The sequence below is a fragment of the Chiroxiphia lanceolata genome, chromosome 2, assembly GCF_009829145.1.
Source record: "Chiroxiphia lanceolata isolate bChiLan1 chromosome 2, bChiLan1.pri, whole genome shotgun sequence".
Classification (NCBI taxonomy): Eukaryota; Metazoa; Chordata; class Aves; order Passeriformes; family Pipridae; genus Chiroxiphia; species Chiroxiphia lanceolata.
The window spans coordinates 51,542,567-51,560,182 of record NC_045638.1 but is presented as its reverse complement, the minus strand read 5'-3'; the positions used below and the strand labels follow the sequence as shown (position 1 = coordinate 51,560,182).

The 17,616-nt window shown below is 40.8% G+C and overlaps 2 protein-coding genes across 4 annotated transcripts in view; one reads left to right on the top strand and one right to left on the bottom strand.

The window, feature by feature from the left end:
* Positions 1-287: 287 nt before the first annotated feature.
* COMMD6 (COMM domain containing 6) lies at positions 288-7,967 on the bottom strand. 3 transcript variants are annotated; one of them, XR_004355009.1, is made up of 8 exons: positions 7,887-7,967; positions 7,517-7,575; positions 6,871-6,936; positions 6,638-6,714; positions 5,205-5,373; positions 4,024-4,176; positions 2,835-2,977; positions 288-1,997 (listed from the first exon to the last, which is right to left on the bottom strand). XR_004355009.1 is itself a non-coding variant. In XM_032677672.1 (7 exons), exons 1-7 carry the CDS (start codon positions 7,933-7,935, stop codon positions 2,927-2,929), a joined length of 624 nt encoding a protein of 207 aa, XP_032533563.1. In that variant the 5' UTR covers positions 7,936-7,967; the 3' UTR covers positions 288-2,926. The 3 variants fall into 3 exon arrangements, 2 of the variants coding, with proteins under 2 accessions (XP_032533563.1, XP_032533551.1); XM_032677672.1 differs by having other exon boundaries at positions 288-2,977; XM_032677660.1 differs by having other exon boundaries at positions 288-2,977; positions 7,848-7,950.
* Positions 7,968-12,193: 4,226 nt separating this feature from the next.
* The window catches only part of UCHL3 (ubiquitin C-terminal hydrolase L3), a 39,693-nt gene continuing 34,270 nt past the window's right edge, over positions 12,194-17,616 (top strand). The window contains exons 1-2 of the mRNA XM_032680018.1: positions 12,194-12,328; positions 12,545-12,556. Coding sequence (XP_032535909.1) covers positions 12,287-12,328; positions 12,545-12,556 — 54 coding nt within the window. The 5' untranslated portion in view covers positions 12,194-12,286. The remainder of the gene's footprint in view (positions 12,329-12,544; positions 12,557-17,616) is intronic.

Sequence of the window (17,616 nt, the reverse complement as noted above, 5' to 3'; positions counted from 1 at the left end):
ATTTAAATGCAACCTCCTGCAAAATTTCATTAATCTTGTATGTCCTCTGTCTTTTCCTGATTCAATACAACATTTTGTCTAGCTCTAAGTATCTGATACAAATAGTCCTTGCAGCCTGCAGTTACCCATCAGCTCCTTGGTAGCCCATCACAGAGAAAGACTGCGTATGTTTGAACTCCATCCTAATTTAAAAAGGAAAGAAAATTTAGTCATAGTCTAATCCTGAACTTTAGTAATTTACAGGACAGACTTCCATGCAGTAGGCTTAAAACAAAATACAGACCAGCTTTATCTTTGTTACCTACATGTTTAATGACTGTTTGTGGATTTACAAAAATATTCATGTTATACAGTTTTGTATGAATCAACAATTAGAATTAGGAACACATGAGGACTCCTAATTCTCTTTTAAAAGATCTGGTTTCTGAACATAAAATAGACAAACAATTCAAAAGCTTGACAGCTTGTCTGAATGTGTTAGTATTGCTATCCTACAAACTGATAGTTTGGTTTCTTTTAATGAAGTACTTAATTCTTCCATTACTCAGTATAGGAGTTCCCACTGGTAGATAAGGATATGTCAGAAGTTTGAGTACAGACCCAACTTCAAATCATAACTCCTCTGAAAATTCTCAGACAGTAAACTGGTATAGCACACATGTCCAAGCATCTTCCAGCATGCTGGATGGAGTTCAGGGACATTTTAAAAAATATTCATCAATATTTCTAGAATATCTGACTTGACAAAATGTAAGTTACACTTTAGAAAGGCTGACAACTTTCTCCTCTTCCTGATGGACCAAGCAAAAATGCTAACTGGAAGTTCCCTCATTACATTCCAGCATCTACTGAATTGTTAAGATATGATTAATAAAATCTTTTCCATCCAGTTCCAATGAAGGCACAAGTATTTCCAGCTATATGAAGAATTTAAGTGCATTAGAACACACGGGAAGTATTTGTAAGGCTCCAGCTTTACTAAAAAAAACCTTATTCTTTTTCTGGAACTCTTGCACTAATGTAAAACAATTAATTCACTAGGCCAAAGCCAATGTTTTCGAGTAATAGCAGCCTTACACTCAAACGTCTGCAAATTAAAAAAAAAACAAAAAAAAAAAATCAGCTGCTTACATCACTTTTCCATACACAGAGCGGATTTGTTTGCACTATGTTCAGCCTTGAGCCCTTGCAGACAGACAAGGGAAGAGCAAACTGTAAGTTTGTTTCAAGACCATTTTGTGACATTCTATTCAGAGGGTCCCAGAAAAGACCAATCTGCTCTCCTCAGCCGCAAAGCAAATACCTCAGACTTCAAGCAGCACAAAGAAAGTATCATCCAGATCAATGGCCATAGCTGAAAACTTTTGTTAAAGCCTGTTCACTTATTTGGGCTTCTAAACAACTCCAAGTACTGTTTTAATGCACCATGCATAGTACCCAAATCGTGGGGGTGAAAATCCTTTCTTTCCCGAAAGGATTGCTGCATGCAGCACAATGTGCTGTTTATTTTTACAGCAGGAAAAGGCAGGCATAACCAATATCAATGACTTTCAGCCAGCTTTTAAAAAATGTTAGTGGGAAAAAACATTAAGTGAGTTAGAAAGGTAGATGTTCTCACTTTTAAGGGGGCCTGAAATCACTTGAGGATCTGTCCCAGCAAAATTAGTGCTGAGTCTCTACCATTCTGAATTTGAAGCATAAACTTCAGTCTGCTTATAAGTATGACTTATCTTTCTTTAGATTTAATTGTTCTACTACACCACCAGCACATCTTGAGATGCAATAGTGTTGCTTTTACTACATCCCACAGTACATGCAGTGTGTGTTTTGCTTTATGGAAAACTCAGTGAAAAAAAAATTAAAAAACCAGCATGCAATCACACTGGATTTATCACTCCCCTTTGGAAATGCCCCCATTCTTCAGCATCAAAGTCCAAAATCTTGCTGGTTAGGACATTCTCTTAGAGCGAGTCTGCAGAACAGAGTCCAGTGGATGCCTGACACAATGCAACAAGCAAAGAAATCTTTTAGTGTCGTCCTTTCTCTGATGTGCTTGGCTAACACTCCAGCCTGAATTTTCAAGTTTCCTCTTGACTTTTCTAATTCAGAGCTTGGACTGAAGCAACTACATCACTATCCTAATTTAATTAGAAAGCAGACTGCTGACCAAAACATCAAGCAGAATGCAACAAATTAATACTGGATGAAATGAAAAAGCCAAAATATATTAAAATGCTTTTGAATTAAATTTGCCTTCCTACCTTTATGTAAAATTATCCTCTGGGCTTCAATTCAGAGGATAAATTTTGGGTTTCTGGAATAACTTAATGCATTAACGCAGTTTTTAGAAGCCTAGGTGGTGAGAAATAAATATTTGAAATAAACAAGCCATTAAGACAAGTTCATTCTCCAGTTATTAAAAGACTGGAAACCAGGTCTGCAAATACCTGCATCAAAGTACTTGACAATGCTATTCTTCAAGAATAACTGTATGCTTGTTACATGTACCTTCATATTCTCCTTATATGTAATATCATTTTTGAGTCCAAGTGCATCCCAATTTTACAGACAAAAGTGTTAACGTGAGATTTACTTCTCTCTGTATCTTTCCAGTCAACATTTTCAGGTGTCTTTCTGCACTAGAGTTCAATGTGGGTATTTGGAAGTCTACAGGGATGCTTCTTCATATACATCCTGATCTTTTGTCTACCAGGATGAACAAAGCTGAACATGTGTTCACAAACACTGCAGAGTTGGCTTCAAAGCAAAGAAATCTTCACAGCAATGCAAGGATGATGCCGAGCAATTCCTGCCAAAAAGACAAGGATACATACCTTGCAGAACAATGGCACTTTATTCCCTGTGCAGAAAGGAAAGTTTCCTTGATCTAACTTTGTCCAAAATGTCACTGTAAATAAAGTCCTCTTCAAACTGTTTCAAGAACAGATGCCATTTCCTTGAACTGTCTGAAGAAGTTCTAAAAAGCAAAAATTAAGATAAATTTCAGTTGCTTGAAGAATAGTTTGAACAGTTCAAACTAGCATGTTAGGCAAAAAACACTATCCATATTTCTCACATTCCCTTTTTCCTCCAGTTACAATGTGCAGCTTGAACTGAAAGTTTCTGCTTTTCTTTTTGTCGGCTGGTTGACATTTGGGCACATTAACTACTAACTCTACAAAGGTGATGCCTTATTTGCATGGGCTTGTCTATTAATAGGGAAAGATGCTAGGAAAGAAAAATACAAAGTAGTTCTCATACCATGAAAAAATAAAATAAAAACATCCCTTTCCACACTAATGTTTCTACTCCCAGCTGAAGTCTGAATTAATCCAGACTTCTCAAATGTAGCACTCATCTCCTATAGTAGCTGAATAGCAAATTGTTAAATAGGCTTCAGTCAGAATGAATACATTTCACAACACCGAAGGATTCAGAATATCCCCAAATTTCTTCCAATCCAACAATCTATTTATTTTAAGCTTATATGATATTCTAGGTGATGTATTACCCCTTAAAACAGGAATGACAACACAAGTGCTGCATTTATGCAAAATTAAAGTTGCATAAATTCATAGATGAAGACACAGCAATTAAGAGTCACTGGTGACAAAGCAGACTGATCTCCGTTCCTAATCATTAGCAAATGTTAGGCTTAAGCCAAGTTTTAGATTTTGAGGCTGGGGAACAGTTCCATAGATTAAGAATATTCTAAAATTTTCTAATAAGGCAGAATGGTAGCTGACATGATCTGAAAGACTTTATGTCTTCAGTTGTTAGTTTATTTGTATGAGAACAGATTAATTACTGCTAAAATAACATTTTCAGATAAGTGATGTAGAACTAAATACTGTGAAGTAAGTATTTAGCTTCTGTGTTTTAAATAGTTATTTAATGCTTCATCTTCGCGTGACTGTATTGGTAAACAAGCAACACAAAAGTATGGATTAAGGTATACAGTTGCTCCTTCACAACAACAGCACTGTTTTTAGGAGACTGAGTCAAGTAACACTCACTACAGACCTTGAACTGTGGGATTGTCATTTCAAAAGACTTGTCCCTTATTTGTCCTGAAGGGTCTGCCACCGTCAGTGTCACTGTAACATATGGATACTTCAGAGACCGGCAGGTGTCAGAGCTCATTGCAACTCCCAGTTTCCATTTCATATCTACAAACTGCAAAGATGAAAACCATTGGAAACAGTGTCAAAGAAAGAGATCTACCCTATCACTGCTATTCAGCTGGAGGGATGTTTCACAGACAATACAGGATGTCTAGAGCTCTTACCCAAATGGAAAGCAAACATACACATTCGGATATTACTGTGAATAAAAAATCATCTGCCCATCCTTTTAATGGTGAAAAAATAAGCAATTTAGAAAGTTATTTCCCTTAATCTGTTTTCCTTATCCAAGTACAGGCAACAGTCAAGTACACTGTATTTAAAATTCTGCTAAGAGGAGTTTCAGACACACAAGTTCACATGGCTTGCATATCACGAATGTGTTTGTCATGTTTTCTTTTTCTTAATAAGTTTCTAAATCAAAAACAAAGTTTCTAAGTCTAAACCAAATAATCTATAACAGCAATAACAGAGAAAAATTATGGCATTTTATAACTGTATTTTAGATAAATCACAAGTGCATTTTTTGCCTTTTGTGAAGAGCCTTTATAAGCTTACTAGCAAGCCTCAGACAAAGATTTTTTTTTTTCCTAATTCTGTAGACTTTTAAGCTGTTGTTATAAAAAAAAAGATCATAAAATGCAGATACACTGCTATTTTTTCAAGCAAAGAAAGTATGCTGGAAATTGACAGAAAGTATCTTTAAAAATAATGTTTAAACTTAAGGGATACAAAGAACAAACAATCAAGTGCTGGGGTTATCAACTCTAAAGAATTTAAATTACATTTAAAACAGATTTACATAAACAGCCAATACAATTGTCTGCCAAACTGACTACCACCTTTGCTAATAGTACTACAAAGCATTAATCTTTAAAAAGGTATCAAACTGTTCAGCATATAGACAACCTTTACTGCACATGCTGCTTTATCTGGATAGATATTTGGCAACATGTACATACACATACAGGTAGGAAAGCTTTCTGCAGTGAAGATACCACTGTGTGCCAACAACACAACGCACTGATTCTTCTGAAATGTTCATAGTTGGCTCAACTGCACTTGGTCACACTTAGTTACCTGCCCCACGGTGGCCACATTTCTTGCATCTTCTGACGCAGTAATGGATTTGCCCTGCTCATTCCACACATGACGGATAACTTGAAGCGCATGTTTTGGCAGTGTGCTGACTGCACTGCCCAAGGTGGTGACGAGTTCTTCTGTAGAGAGATTGTTTCTGGCTGCTGTGCTGTAAGTATATCCAGAGAACACTGCATCAATTTCATTCCCCACAAATTTAATAAAATTTCTCACTTCACTCCCAATAGCAATTTTTTTGTTTCTGCTTTACGTGTACTTTAAAATACTCGGGCAGACTGGGATTTTTTTTTTTTTCCAGAATGTTAGTCATCTTTTGTATTCACATGCAAAAAACGTGACTTTAATAATGTCTTAGTATACAGAGACCCAGCTTTGCTGGGCTTGCACAACATCCAACATTAAAACAAAAATAATCGCAGCCTCCAAGTGCTGTAGCAACTGAAAGAAGGCATAATTCAGTGAGAGATGTGTGCATGGAGCAGTTAAACAACATCATTACTTTAGAAACAAGGCAAACATTCAGCAGATGTAATTTAAGTATCACCAAATGGCAAGTAAGGACTTCTACGTATAATCGGTACCAACATGAGTCAAATGATGCCATAAACCCTCAACTGAAAAGGCAGCAAGTCTAGAACAAAGTTACCACTTGATTTCCTCTAGAGAAACAGGTAAAAAAATAAATCCTAGCCTATGTTTGTTCATGCAGGTCCACTCCTCTTAAAAGAGACACTAATACAAGACAAAGTGAGTTGGTTCTCCAAGTAGCACAATCTAATATAATTTAAGGCCTTCTGTTTTATAGTTAGAGAAATAGTATTTTAAATTTCTACTGCCATTATTTTCTTTAGTTGTATTAATGTTACATAAAACGTTTTGATACTATACATTAAAAGAACAAGCAAAATCTTGAAAATTTTATGTCTGAATACAGAAAAACTTAGAACAAAACAACAACTCAAAATACTCCCTAAAAACTCTACTCATAGCAGAGTGCAACATTATAAGCTGTGTGCCCTTCAAACAGGTACAAATGCTGGTTTCTTATCTCCAAGAAACAAGAAATTTTAAAAACACACTCCTTCCAGGTAAAGGTCCAGCTGACTTAGCTTTAAAAGTGACCCTAACTTCCTCTATTTTGCCACTAGTTCTAAAGCTTGCAGACAGGATCTTGGGCAATTTCCTCTCTTTGTCTTTTTATTACAAAAAGTTATACTATGTATTAAGTAACTACATGATTTTAAGGACACAAACTAAGCCCAGGAGCTTTTTTTTGTGTACTGAGACCTACGAACTTTTGCCCTTTTCCCAAATCAGTTCATTTTATACCTGCATCTGATGTAACTTAATACCATTATAAAGTTAGGGGGGAGGGGGAAGACATGGTGAAAAGTATATTATTTTGTGCTTACCTAAATAGAAATGAAAGAATGTTAGCTATTTTTGCCAGGTCACCAACATTAATCTCAATCCCTGATGTCTGAATTCTCTAGAAACAGAACGTTCAAACAATTACAAACATTATGCATTAATAAAAGCCTCTTTGTACACACACACACAAACCCCCACATGGACTCGGGGATTCTATCCTCAACAGCATATACAGCTACTATACTTACTTACAAGTGTGAGTATCCCAACTTACCTGACACAATTCAGCTGTATTTACACCTGGGATCTTATGGTTCAGATGATGAACTATTTGTTCACACTGTGGAGAAAGTATTATTGAAGACATTCTTAATGCATATTTTAGTACACAAGACAGAGCTAGTTCAAATACTTGGGAGATTACAAAACAAAAAAGAAAACGGGATAGTACAAAAATGGACAACAGTAAGATGCTTTATTAAAGAGTCAAGAATAAAGTAACTGAAGTGACTGATTTTAAAATTACATCAACTCCATGAAAAGAAAGTCAATCAAGAATTTATAACTTCTACCTCACTGGCTATTCCTACTTAACACACCATTTTCATATTAATTGAACAGTCATCCTGTTCAAGTGTACACTACACTTAACAAGCCAAATGTTTTTTAGGAAAGCTACCTTGGTACCCCACCTAGATGACAGGCAAAAATAGATTCTTAAAAATCTGTGATAAAAACGTAAATTTCAGACAATACCACTGCTCTTAGCAGGACTGGTGCATTTTATGAGTCATGTAAGTGAAGCTACCACACACACAGGATTCCCTTTGCAACAGACAAAAACCAGGAAAGCTTAAACAAAAAGGCTTCCTAGAACCAGAGCGCCAGAAGCCCTTCCACATCCTTATCGCTCTACTTACCAGTTCTGCAAAGAAGTCTTGAGGTATTAAGTTAATCTTATTTGCTGCACCACCAGCATCTAAAAAAACACAAGAAATAGCCATCAAGAGCAAACTTCAAGGGTTACAGTAAAAATATATAATCCTCGTCTCAAAAATCCTTACGCCATCGTGCATGCGTTTACCTTAATTTTTTAACCTAAATTTACCTAAAAGAAGCACACCCCTCCTCTGAGCCCACTTCCTCATCAATCCAATCCTCCAACCCCACCCTTCCACGCAGCCCCCTATCCCTTTAGCCCTGCTGCCCCCTCAGCTCCCCCGTCTTCCCATCGGCCCCCTTTCCCCTCACCTCCCCAGTCCCTCCCGCGGGTCCCCCCGCTGCCCTCACCGAGCGTCCCCAACGCCTGCGCGAGAGCCCGCGCGGACCCGGCGGCCATGGCGCCGCGCACCCGCCCAAGCGCAGCCTCCGCCGCACAGCGCTCGCCGCCCTGATTGGCTCCGAGCGCCTCCAGAGCGAGGCCGGGCCACCGGCACCGCCCCCATTGGCTGTGCGGCGGGGAGCACGCGCTGTTCCCGCGCGATCGCGCGGGAAACGGGCCGGGCCGTAGGGATCACCGTCCGCGGAGGGATTGGGAAAGGCCGGCTCGAGGCACGCTTGATTGGCGCAAGAAGTTTGCCGAGTTTGATTTATTGACAGGGCTTTCTTGGAGCTCGTTGTCATAGGCTCGGGTACACAAATCATAGAGTCACAGGATATTAAGGGGTTGGAAGGGACCTTAAAGACCATCTATTCTCAACTCCCCTGCCAAGGCCAGGGGCACATCCCACTAGACCAGATTGCTCAGAGCCCTATCCAACCACTGCTAAAGATGGGGCATTCACAACCTCCCTGTGCAACCTGTGCTGGTGTGTCACCACCCTCACAGGAAAGAATCTCTTCTTAATATCTAAACCTACTCTCTTTAAATTTGTACCCCTTACTCTTTGTCCTATCACTGCAGTTCCTGACAAAGAGCCCCTGTCTGGCTTCCCTGTAGGCCCCCTTCAGATACTGGAAAGTAGCTATGAGGTGTCCACAAGACCTTCTCTTCTCCAGGCTGAACAGCCCCAGGTTTCTCAGTCTGTCTTTGTAGGAGAGGCGATGCCCTGTTCTGTGTGCAGGCAGCACTTACAGTGCATTGAACTTGGTACAAAATGACCATACATTGTTCAGGAGGTTTAAACAATCATCCTGTACACCTCTGAAAAAAATGTGCAGTTTATGCATGACATAAACAGTGTTTTCAGCTTTATGGGGAAATAAACACCTTTTGTAAACTAGAACCATATTCAATAAGCATTTCATACTGATCTTAATTAAGTTTGGGCTGTCGCTGGAGTACTAAGGCAACACTGATCCTTCACCGGTCTCACTTTTAAATATTTTTAAACTTCTCTAGTAATCAGTTTTAGTTTTAACTTTATATATCTACAGTAAAGTTAAAATCTCTGTAGATCTAATCTGAGACTGTGACAGAGTAGTAAAACATAATACACAGTATTGCTGACTAGTTTAAAATTACATATTTTCAATTAATGAAAGAATCTAGATTATATTTCAGGAAAAGAGTATTATGGAACATAATACGTGTTTATGAGTTTTATACATTTATGGCCTGTCTGGTCTTGGCCTCTCCCTTCTAAAGTATCTAATGAAGTGTGCAAATGACTTTAAATAGTGTGTGTTCTTATGACCTCATGGTTGTCAAAACACTATGCACCACTGAGATCTGTCTCTGATAACAAGGACATGACTTAACGATCTCTTTGTTCTTAAATTACATAACTCTGTTACATACTTTGTTATCTAGAGAACCTCACATATTATTTTACATTACAATTTCATTAAGACTCTCAGTAGTGCCTTTAGCACTATGACTAATATTCATTATGGTACTTTTATTTCTTTTTCCAAGATGTAGAGATGGATGTGAAGTTTAATATCTTCGTGGTTTGGTAATTACAAAATCATTTGCTGAAATTTGAAGTTATTTTGGGTTATTTTCATCAACATGTAAACATACTTTTAATTCTTTGAATTTGGAACAGAAGGTGGTGAAGTACGCAGTGATTTCAGCTTGTCTGCCCATCCACAGAATTAAACCGTGCATCTTTAGAAAATTCTGCCTTTTGGAAGTGTGTTCTATGAAGTTTTTCATGGCAGAGAACAGAGATGCAGGCTATGATGGTGACCTGACAGTACAGGCTCATCTTTTAGCTAGAGGACTGAGAATTTCCTCTGAGGAGACACTTAGTATAGAAACTAGAAGACAAATGTCATGAGCTACAAGTAGACTGAATAGAGAGATGCTACAGTATTGTTGATAGGCCAAAGCAGAAGCTTCAGGCATAGGCATGTAGCATCACCATAGTCCTGCTGGGTAATTACAGGGTCTAAAATAAAATAAAACCATCATTTTTTCAGTTAGTAAACTTAACATTTACAGAAGGCAGTGCAATTTGCATCAAAAAACTCTCTAAAGAACTACACCAAGTTCTTCAAAAAGCTCTTCAGGTAGACAGGAGAAAGTGTATCAGTGAACTGGGTTCCTCCACTGCCTGGGCCCTCAGCTGTGCCCCAACACCCTGCCCTTCTGGCCTCCTGGCACTTGGATACTTCTAGGTACCACAGTACTTAGAGACACCATCTGCTCCTCATGCTGCACTCCTTCCTTCTCTCACAGCACTCCAATTAGCCAGTGAGCTGGCACAGATCCCAGCTTTCCTGCACCCTCTCCGCTCACCGAGATGTACGTGCATGCTCAGGCACCTGCCTCCCGCTGCCCCAGGTCTTTGCGCTCACAGGCCAGGCAGGCTGGGAGGCCCAGCTCATGGGCTTCTACAAAAACCTTGTCCAAATGTCTGCCTCTGGAAGTGCAAGGCCCTGTAAAAGGGCTGCAAGGGACGCGCAGGTCAGCTGCAGTCTGTAAAGGGTGGTGGGCAGCAGCAGTCAGGGAGGGCTGAGGCCGAGAAATCACAGAATCACAGAATCAGTTGGGTTGGAAAAGACCTCTGAGGTCATCAAATCCAACCTACAACCAAACACCACCATGTAAATTAGACCATGGCACTAAGTCCCCCATCCAGTCTTTCCTTAAATACCTCCAGGGATGGTGACTCCATCACCGCTGTGTCTAATCACAGCTTCTCTGAAGAAATTCCTCCTAATGTCCAACCTAAACCTACCCTAGTGCAGCTTAAGACTACGTCCTCTCGTCCTGTCACTAGCTGTCTGGGAGAAGAGGCTGAACCCCACCTTGCTACAACCTCCTTTAAGGCAGTTGTAGAGATCAATAAGGTCCCTCCTCTTCTCCAAGTTAAACACCCCCAGCTCCCTCAGCCACTCCTCATAAGACTTGTGCTTGAGTCCCTTCACCAGCTTCATTGCCCTTCTTTGGACCTGCTCCAGCACCTCAACATCTTTCATAAATTAAGGGGCCCAGAATGGAACACAGTACTTGAGGTGCAACCTCACCAGTGCCATGATGGGTTCCTTCATTTTTAGCCTTTCTGAATTAACTTGAAAGAAGGCATCTGGTACGCATCTGGTATGTGTACATATATAAAATGGAATTGCACTGTATAAGCTATGTATCTATTACAATATGCTTCATCATGATGATTATGATATGCTTCATCATAGCCAAAAGGCCAAGAAATGCTACATTTATGGTCCTGAGATGGAATGCATAAGGGGATTTGCAGCTTTAGAAGAGAAACGCCATCTTTAATTGGGTTTAACACATATTAACAATAATTTTCAGCAGGTCATATGGCGACCTCACTGCCCAGGTCCTTCCTGCTACTCACACTGAGGTCTTCTCAGGTGAGGGGAAGAGGAGAGGCAGGCACTGATCTCTTCTCTTTGGCAACCAGTGACAGGACCCGAGGGAATGGCCTGAAGCTGTGTTAGGGAAGAGGTAAGTAAGATATTAGAAAATACCAGAGGGTGGCTGGGCACTGGAACAGGCTTCCCAGGGAAGTGGTCACAGCAGACAACACTCTCAGGCACATGGTGTGACTCTTACGGTGTCCTGTGCAGGGCCAGGAGTTGGACTGGATGATCCCTGTGGGCCCCTTCCAACTCAGAACATTCTGTGATGTAGGGGAAGCTCACTGCGACTGCGGCTCCTTCTGATTCCCTTTGTCCCACCTCGCCCCATGTCCTGCCCCGTTCCCCATGGGTGTGTTTCCCTGCGCGCTGCCCGTGCCGCCGTTCAGCTCAGCTGCTGGAGGCCATCTCAGAGGGTCGGGCTGTCGAAGAGCTTGGCGGCCGCTCCTCACTCAGCCTTGGTTCCTGCCGGGATCGGCTCCAGCGGGAGCCGGAGGGGGAGCGGGAACGGACCCGACACGCCCCGGTACCGAGCGGCCGCGGCGGGAGCGCCCCCTGGCGGCTGCCGCGGGCCGCGGCGGCAAGGGCGGGCGAGGCACCACCCCTTGCCCCGCTGGGAGAATCCATTGCCGGGGGGAGCTGAAACAGTGCGGAGTGGAAGATTTGCCGGGTATTGCCGCCCGGAGCACTCCAGGGACGGACGGTGGTCATCGCCGGCCGCGCCGCCTCGGCCGCCGCTGCGGAGCGGCGCGGAGGTGCGGGCAGGCTCTCGAGGGTTGTCTCCTCCTCGGCTCGCCCCCCCTGAGCGGCGCGGTGGCGCAGCCCCGGGTCAGGCTGAGGCGCGGCGGCGCGAGGCGCTGTCAGAGCCGCTCTGCGAGTTCGGCCCGGCCCGCACGGGGAGCGCCGCCGCTGCTGCCATGGAGCCCCATCGCTGGCTGCCCCTGGAGGCCAACCCCGACGTGAGTGCCCGGCATGAGCGGTGGGAGGGCTGCCCGCCCGACAGCCAGCCTGCTGTGCGAGGATAACGGAGGGCGGAAGGATGGCGAAGGGCAGAGATCTCGGGGCCGCGCCGGGCTCAGCATCGCCTCCTCAGGGATGTCAGGGAACGGGAGAGGTCTTAGCCCGTGGATCCGACTGGGGTCATAACGCGCTTTTGTTTTCTGCTTTCTTTTCAGGTCACGAATCAGGTAAGCAGCTTTTATCTGAGGTAACCTTTAGTCTGTCTGCAGCTTTGGGCTCGTCTCGTCTCGTTTTCCTGTATTAAAGGCTCCTACTTCTCCAGGGAGAGTGCCCCCTTCCTCATTTAACGCATGTCCGCACTCAGTCGTCTCATGTTGGACCGTACTGGAACCTCTCACGTAAAGATACTATATGAAAGAAAAAAAAACAAACCAAAAAACTAACAGTAAAAAGAGAATGGTTATGGCCTGGCTATTAACGTAATACAATGTGTTTCAAGGTGGGTTTTAATTAATTAATTAATGATTAAATTATTATTATATATTTATATATAATGTACCAGTTATGGACATGGACATGATGGTTTTGTGCTCGTGTAAGGACTTGCTTGCATCTCTGTATCACAGTCTCGTTTTCCTTTGGCTGACCATAAGAAATAATGTCACTTTACCATTTGCACTTTGCGGCTTATGCATGACCATCTTTGCATGATTTATTGTTGCTGTTTTTGTCAGGGTGGTAGAACCCACACTAGAGAAAAGAAGCTTGTTCTAGTGCAGAAAACAATGCTCATGCTAAATAAACTCTGGCTGAAGGGAAATCACACATACTCCAGCCCTGCATCATGTTCTCAGTGATAATTCTGAGCGTCTTTAACAAGCATTGGAGGTCAGATGTTGATTTCAGCAGGCCTGTTGATAATGCTAAAGATGGTGTTTAAGCCAAAAGGCTCTGAAGCTTCCAGCGGTAAGATTACATTCTTAAAACTACATTGATGAAATATTTTGGAAACTGGGAATTTTTGTGTGTGAAGAATGTCTTGTTTGGGTTTTTTCGTTGTGGCTGCTGTAACGTCCAACCTGCATCTGCAGGAGAGTAAAGGGTTATTTGATGCTGGGTGATTTTGTACTTTATAGTTTCCTAGGGCAAATAATTTTACAATTCTTACAGTATTGCTGCTGTGGAGCAATTTGAGATGTTTGTAATCTCAGTTTCCTGAATTAAAATTGACAACCTTTCCTGGGAGCCCTTCCTGAACATGTGCTATTATTTCCTCATGTTACTTGTTTTTCTTTTTTTTTTTTTCTTTTTGACATTCAGAGAGTAAATTTCAGTTTGGAAGGAAATAAGTGTGAATAAATGACTAGTAAAATTTGAAATTCTCTAACTTCTTTTGACTTTCCAAATATTGAGATGAGCTCATCATGGTACAAAGTAAGTGAAGTAGAAATTGAGGAAGAAAAACTAGTGACTGGTGTTTAAGCTGAAATATTTTATATCACTACATGTTCGTTATATGGAGAAAATCCTAGAAGAATGTTAAATGAATACTTCTAAGCGTATTTAAAATCCATCTCTCTTGTTCATTGGCTCTGCATTGGTGATGGATGATATCTGTCACTTGTGGATGACTATGGATTATAGGAATTTGTACTCTACAAGTAATTACTTGTTAATATTTCTGTGTGGAAAAGGCCACTTGAGACCAGTTAGACTTCCTGAGCAGTCTTAACTGAGCAGGGCTTGTTATTATCTAGACTGAGATGTGACTATTAAAAAAAAAAAAAAGGGTGAGCATTGAATGTGAATACACCTTGCCTTATTAGTCATTGTTCCTTTTAATCTCATAATTTCAGTGATGAACTGTGTTGCAACAGGGCTGTTAGTCACAAGTTAGTCATACCCTGCTTATGTTAAAACCAATAATAATAGCAATTCAAGATTCAAATGAAGTTGCAAACTTCTTTTTAGAAAATCCTGTTAAGGGATGTCTGCAAGGACAGACATTTTTTTGCAGTACTCTGTACTGTGCTCTGTAAAATATTCCAGAAGTCTTCAGGATTAAAAAAAAACAGTGGTGTGCCTCCACAAACTAAAATGACATGCTAGGTGTGGTCGTGAACTCTTAAAACAAAAATTTCAATGGCTTGTAAAATGCATGGATTCTGAAGTTTTGGATTGTAGTTAAAACTCTCATTATGATTTAACAAATGCTTAGGCTGTTTTGATTATTGTATCAATCATTCCCTTTTTTAATAGTAACTAGAAAAGAAGTGTACTAAATGCAGGTTCATTTGCTTTTAGTATATTCTTACCATACTGTGTGCTCTCTAGTTTTGAAATATAAGTTGTAAATTTGAGGATTTCAGTCTTTGTGGTAGAAATTCAGCAATAATGGAGAAGAACTGGTATTTCTCAGTTATGGGGTGTGTGAAATCGTTCAGAAATATCTCAAAAGTTTTTCTATATCTGAAAGTGTTTATATTATAATGCAAGTCTAGGAATTTCCAAGTCCTTAGTGGATATAGAACGTCTCTGTGCCTATGTGCTAGAATTATTTAAAGCTTCAGAAACCGGCTGGTGAGGGTAAAGAGGGATATTCTTTCTTAGTTTTAAAGATTTCCAGTGGCAGTGACTCATCCAGAATACCACAGCTGTGTATTCGTAGTGATGTTTTTAAGCAAGAATGTACCACAGTTAAATATGCCACACAGTGGTAATTGTAATGAGCGAAATCAGTGGTTAAATGTACCATACAGTGCTAAGGTAATTGTCACAGTACTTGTTTTTTTCTCCTTCACTTCTGCAGTCTTGACAGAATGAATTGTTGTCCACCTCTGATACAGAATGAATTGATGATTCAGCATTTACAAAGCTCCACTTTGTGTACAGTGGTGACAGGGAATGGTTTCTTCTCTTTGACCTTCATCTGGGGGGCCTGCTGTGACCAGTGCTGCCTTTCTTCCTGAGTCTCTTACGAGTTTTTCCCCACTAATGGGAGAGAGAAGGCAAGAAAATCGGGTTTATCTGCTCACTGTTTACCACGTGATGCTTGTCTGCGTATCTTGTTCTCAATTTCTTCTACTACCCAAAGAAAACAAACCAGACTACATGCAAATTTTTGAGTGAAAAGATCAGAACACAAGCTGATTGTTCTTCATCATGATGTTGCTTCAGTCTGGCTTGCAGCCCACAATTGATTGCCCAGCAAGTGTAAATAAACAAAAAAGTAGTATTGATGGATCTCTTTCTTGATCTCCTACCTTTTTTCATTCTCTCTTCCCTTTCTTCATCTCACATATTCTAAGAAATTTCCTTACTTCCTGGATGAGGTACCATTTCATCTCCCATCATCATTAAATCCAGATAAGGGTAGAGTAATTGGCTGCATCTGATGAGTGCTAAAGCAGTGGCTTCAGGTAGCTCAAAGGTAAACTGTTGAGAGTTGGCTGTGGCTTGGGTTTCTCTTGCCCCATAGAGCCAGAACTTCCTGGTTCTTAGTTACCTTCCAGCATTATTTTCAGGCCTTTGATCCTGCTTTTTTTGGTTGGTTGGTTTTTTTAAGCCACTAAGGTATTGAGAGTCAGCTACATAAAGAGATCTATTTTAGCTCATGAGCACCCTTGACAGCTGTGACTTTAAAGTTACAGGGCAATAAAGATCTCAAACATAGAACAAATGGCAGAGACTGGATGCAGCCAGTCTTTGACCATTTATGGAACACATGTCTTCAGGGTGTTAGGCAAATACAGAGATGGATTAAGTATTAATTATCTTGGAAACAGTATCTTCCTAAGGTCTTTCCATTTTCTGAACTCTGAAACAGTATCCCACAAGCTTTGCCAAAGGAAAGCTATACTGATCAAAGTAATTGAAAAGACAGTGCTTATGGTTTCTTGAAGTGTGTTGGGAACTAGTACTCATAGATGAGCTCCTGTGTTGGAGTGAAAGGATGTCAGAAATGGAGAAACACAGATGTCCTTCCGAAAATGCTTAGCTAAACTTACTTTTTTTTTCAGGTGAGGGAGTGGAGTTTAACTCTTGTGGTAAGCAGAATGAAAACAGTGGAGATAGCACGCATCTCCACTTGGAAAACAGCCTCTTGTTATGGGTGTAGACTGAGAAAGTGGAAAACTAGGACTGCGCGTGTGTCCTTCTGTAAAGACAACACCTCAGAAAGCCTTCCACAGAGTCTTCCCACTCCCTTCCAAAGGGGGAGTGCTGGTGCTGTGGCACAGCATAGCAAAGACAAGGACAAATATGAAGGGATTGTAGATGACCACTGGGAGAGCACGTCATAAATGGCTTCTAGTTTAAGATACCTCCAGCTATGTAGCTGTCTTACTGAGTTTAAATAGGTAGATATTTTGCAAAGAGAAAATTGTAATTTTTTGGGGTGTTATTATTTATATGGATAGTTGAAAGATTGACTTAGATCTGTTTTGTGTGTTTTTCAGCAAATGAAAGCAAAGAAAACCATATCTTTAATTTCTCTATTTGTACTTGCCTCTTCTGGCCTTATGCTCTTTTTTGCTCAGTTTCTTAGTTCTTGTAACAAGGAAACCCTTACTGTCTTGAAGACAGGATGGGGTGCTACAGAGTGGAGAATGTGGTTCATGTCATACATTATCTTGTTGCACTGAAAATGGTGTTCCCCACTTCCACATTTTCCTTTCTTAAAGGACCAGCAGAATCAGTAGAATCCAATTATTGTTATAGTAGAACTGTAAAAAAGAAATATGTATAGCAGCTTATTTAGAAGAGTGGATTTATCCAGCTCATCCCTGTTATGAATGACTTTTTAGATCATGGAAACAGGTCTCTTAAGTATAACAGGGTATCCTGTTTTGAACCAGTGGCTCAGTAGCTGCATCTCAGGACTCTGCTGGAAGCATTCTAAAGCTCTTGCTTGCTGGGATGGTTTTGAAAGAAGCCTGGGTCAGCAGGTTAGTCCAGTTTGGTGCATGCTTTGCGTTGCTGCTTCTGGGATGCCCGGGGCCAATATATACGGCTTTGCCTGGGCATACTGAGTATTCAGTTTCCAAACTACTCCATGGATATATTAAAAATATATACCTCTCATTGTGAAGAACAGAAACACTAACTATAAGTCAGTGCTGCTCTTTCAGACACCCTAAAGAAATAAACACAAGTGGAAGGATAAGAATTTTGTGGGTGTATGTTTTCTCACATTTTTGATCATGTTGATGTTGAAAGTGTTCTTTCTCCCTCCTTCATTGCAAAATTTGCAAAACGAATTTGTCATGATGATAAATGGGCTGTGTTC

What these genes read in the sequence shown, in the direction of transcription:
- COMMD6 (XM_032677660.1), bottom strand. Translation starts at nt 7,935, where the DNA reads ATGGCCGCCGGGTCCGCGCGGGCTCTCGCGCAGGCGTTGGGGACGCTC. An exon ending in CCGCGGGAGGGACTGGGGAG is followed by an intron (nt 7,576 to 7,847) that starts GTGAGGGGAAAG and finishes GTGTTTTTTTAG; the next exon opens with ATGCTGGTGGTGCAGCAAAT. An exon ending in TGACAATCCCACAGTTCAAG is followed by an intron (nt 2,978 to 4,023) that starts GTCTGTAGTGAG and finishes TTTGCTTTTTAG; the next exon opens with AACTTCTTCAGACAGTTCAA.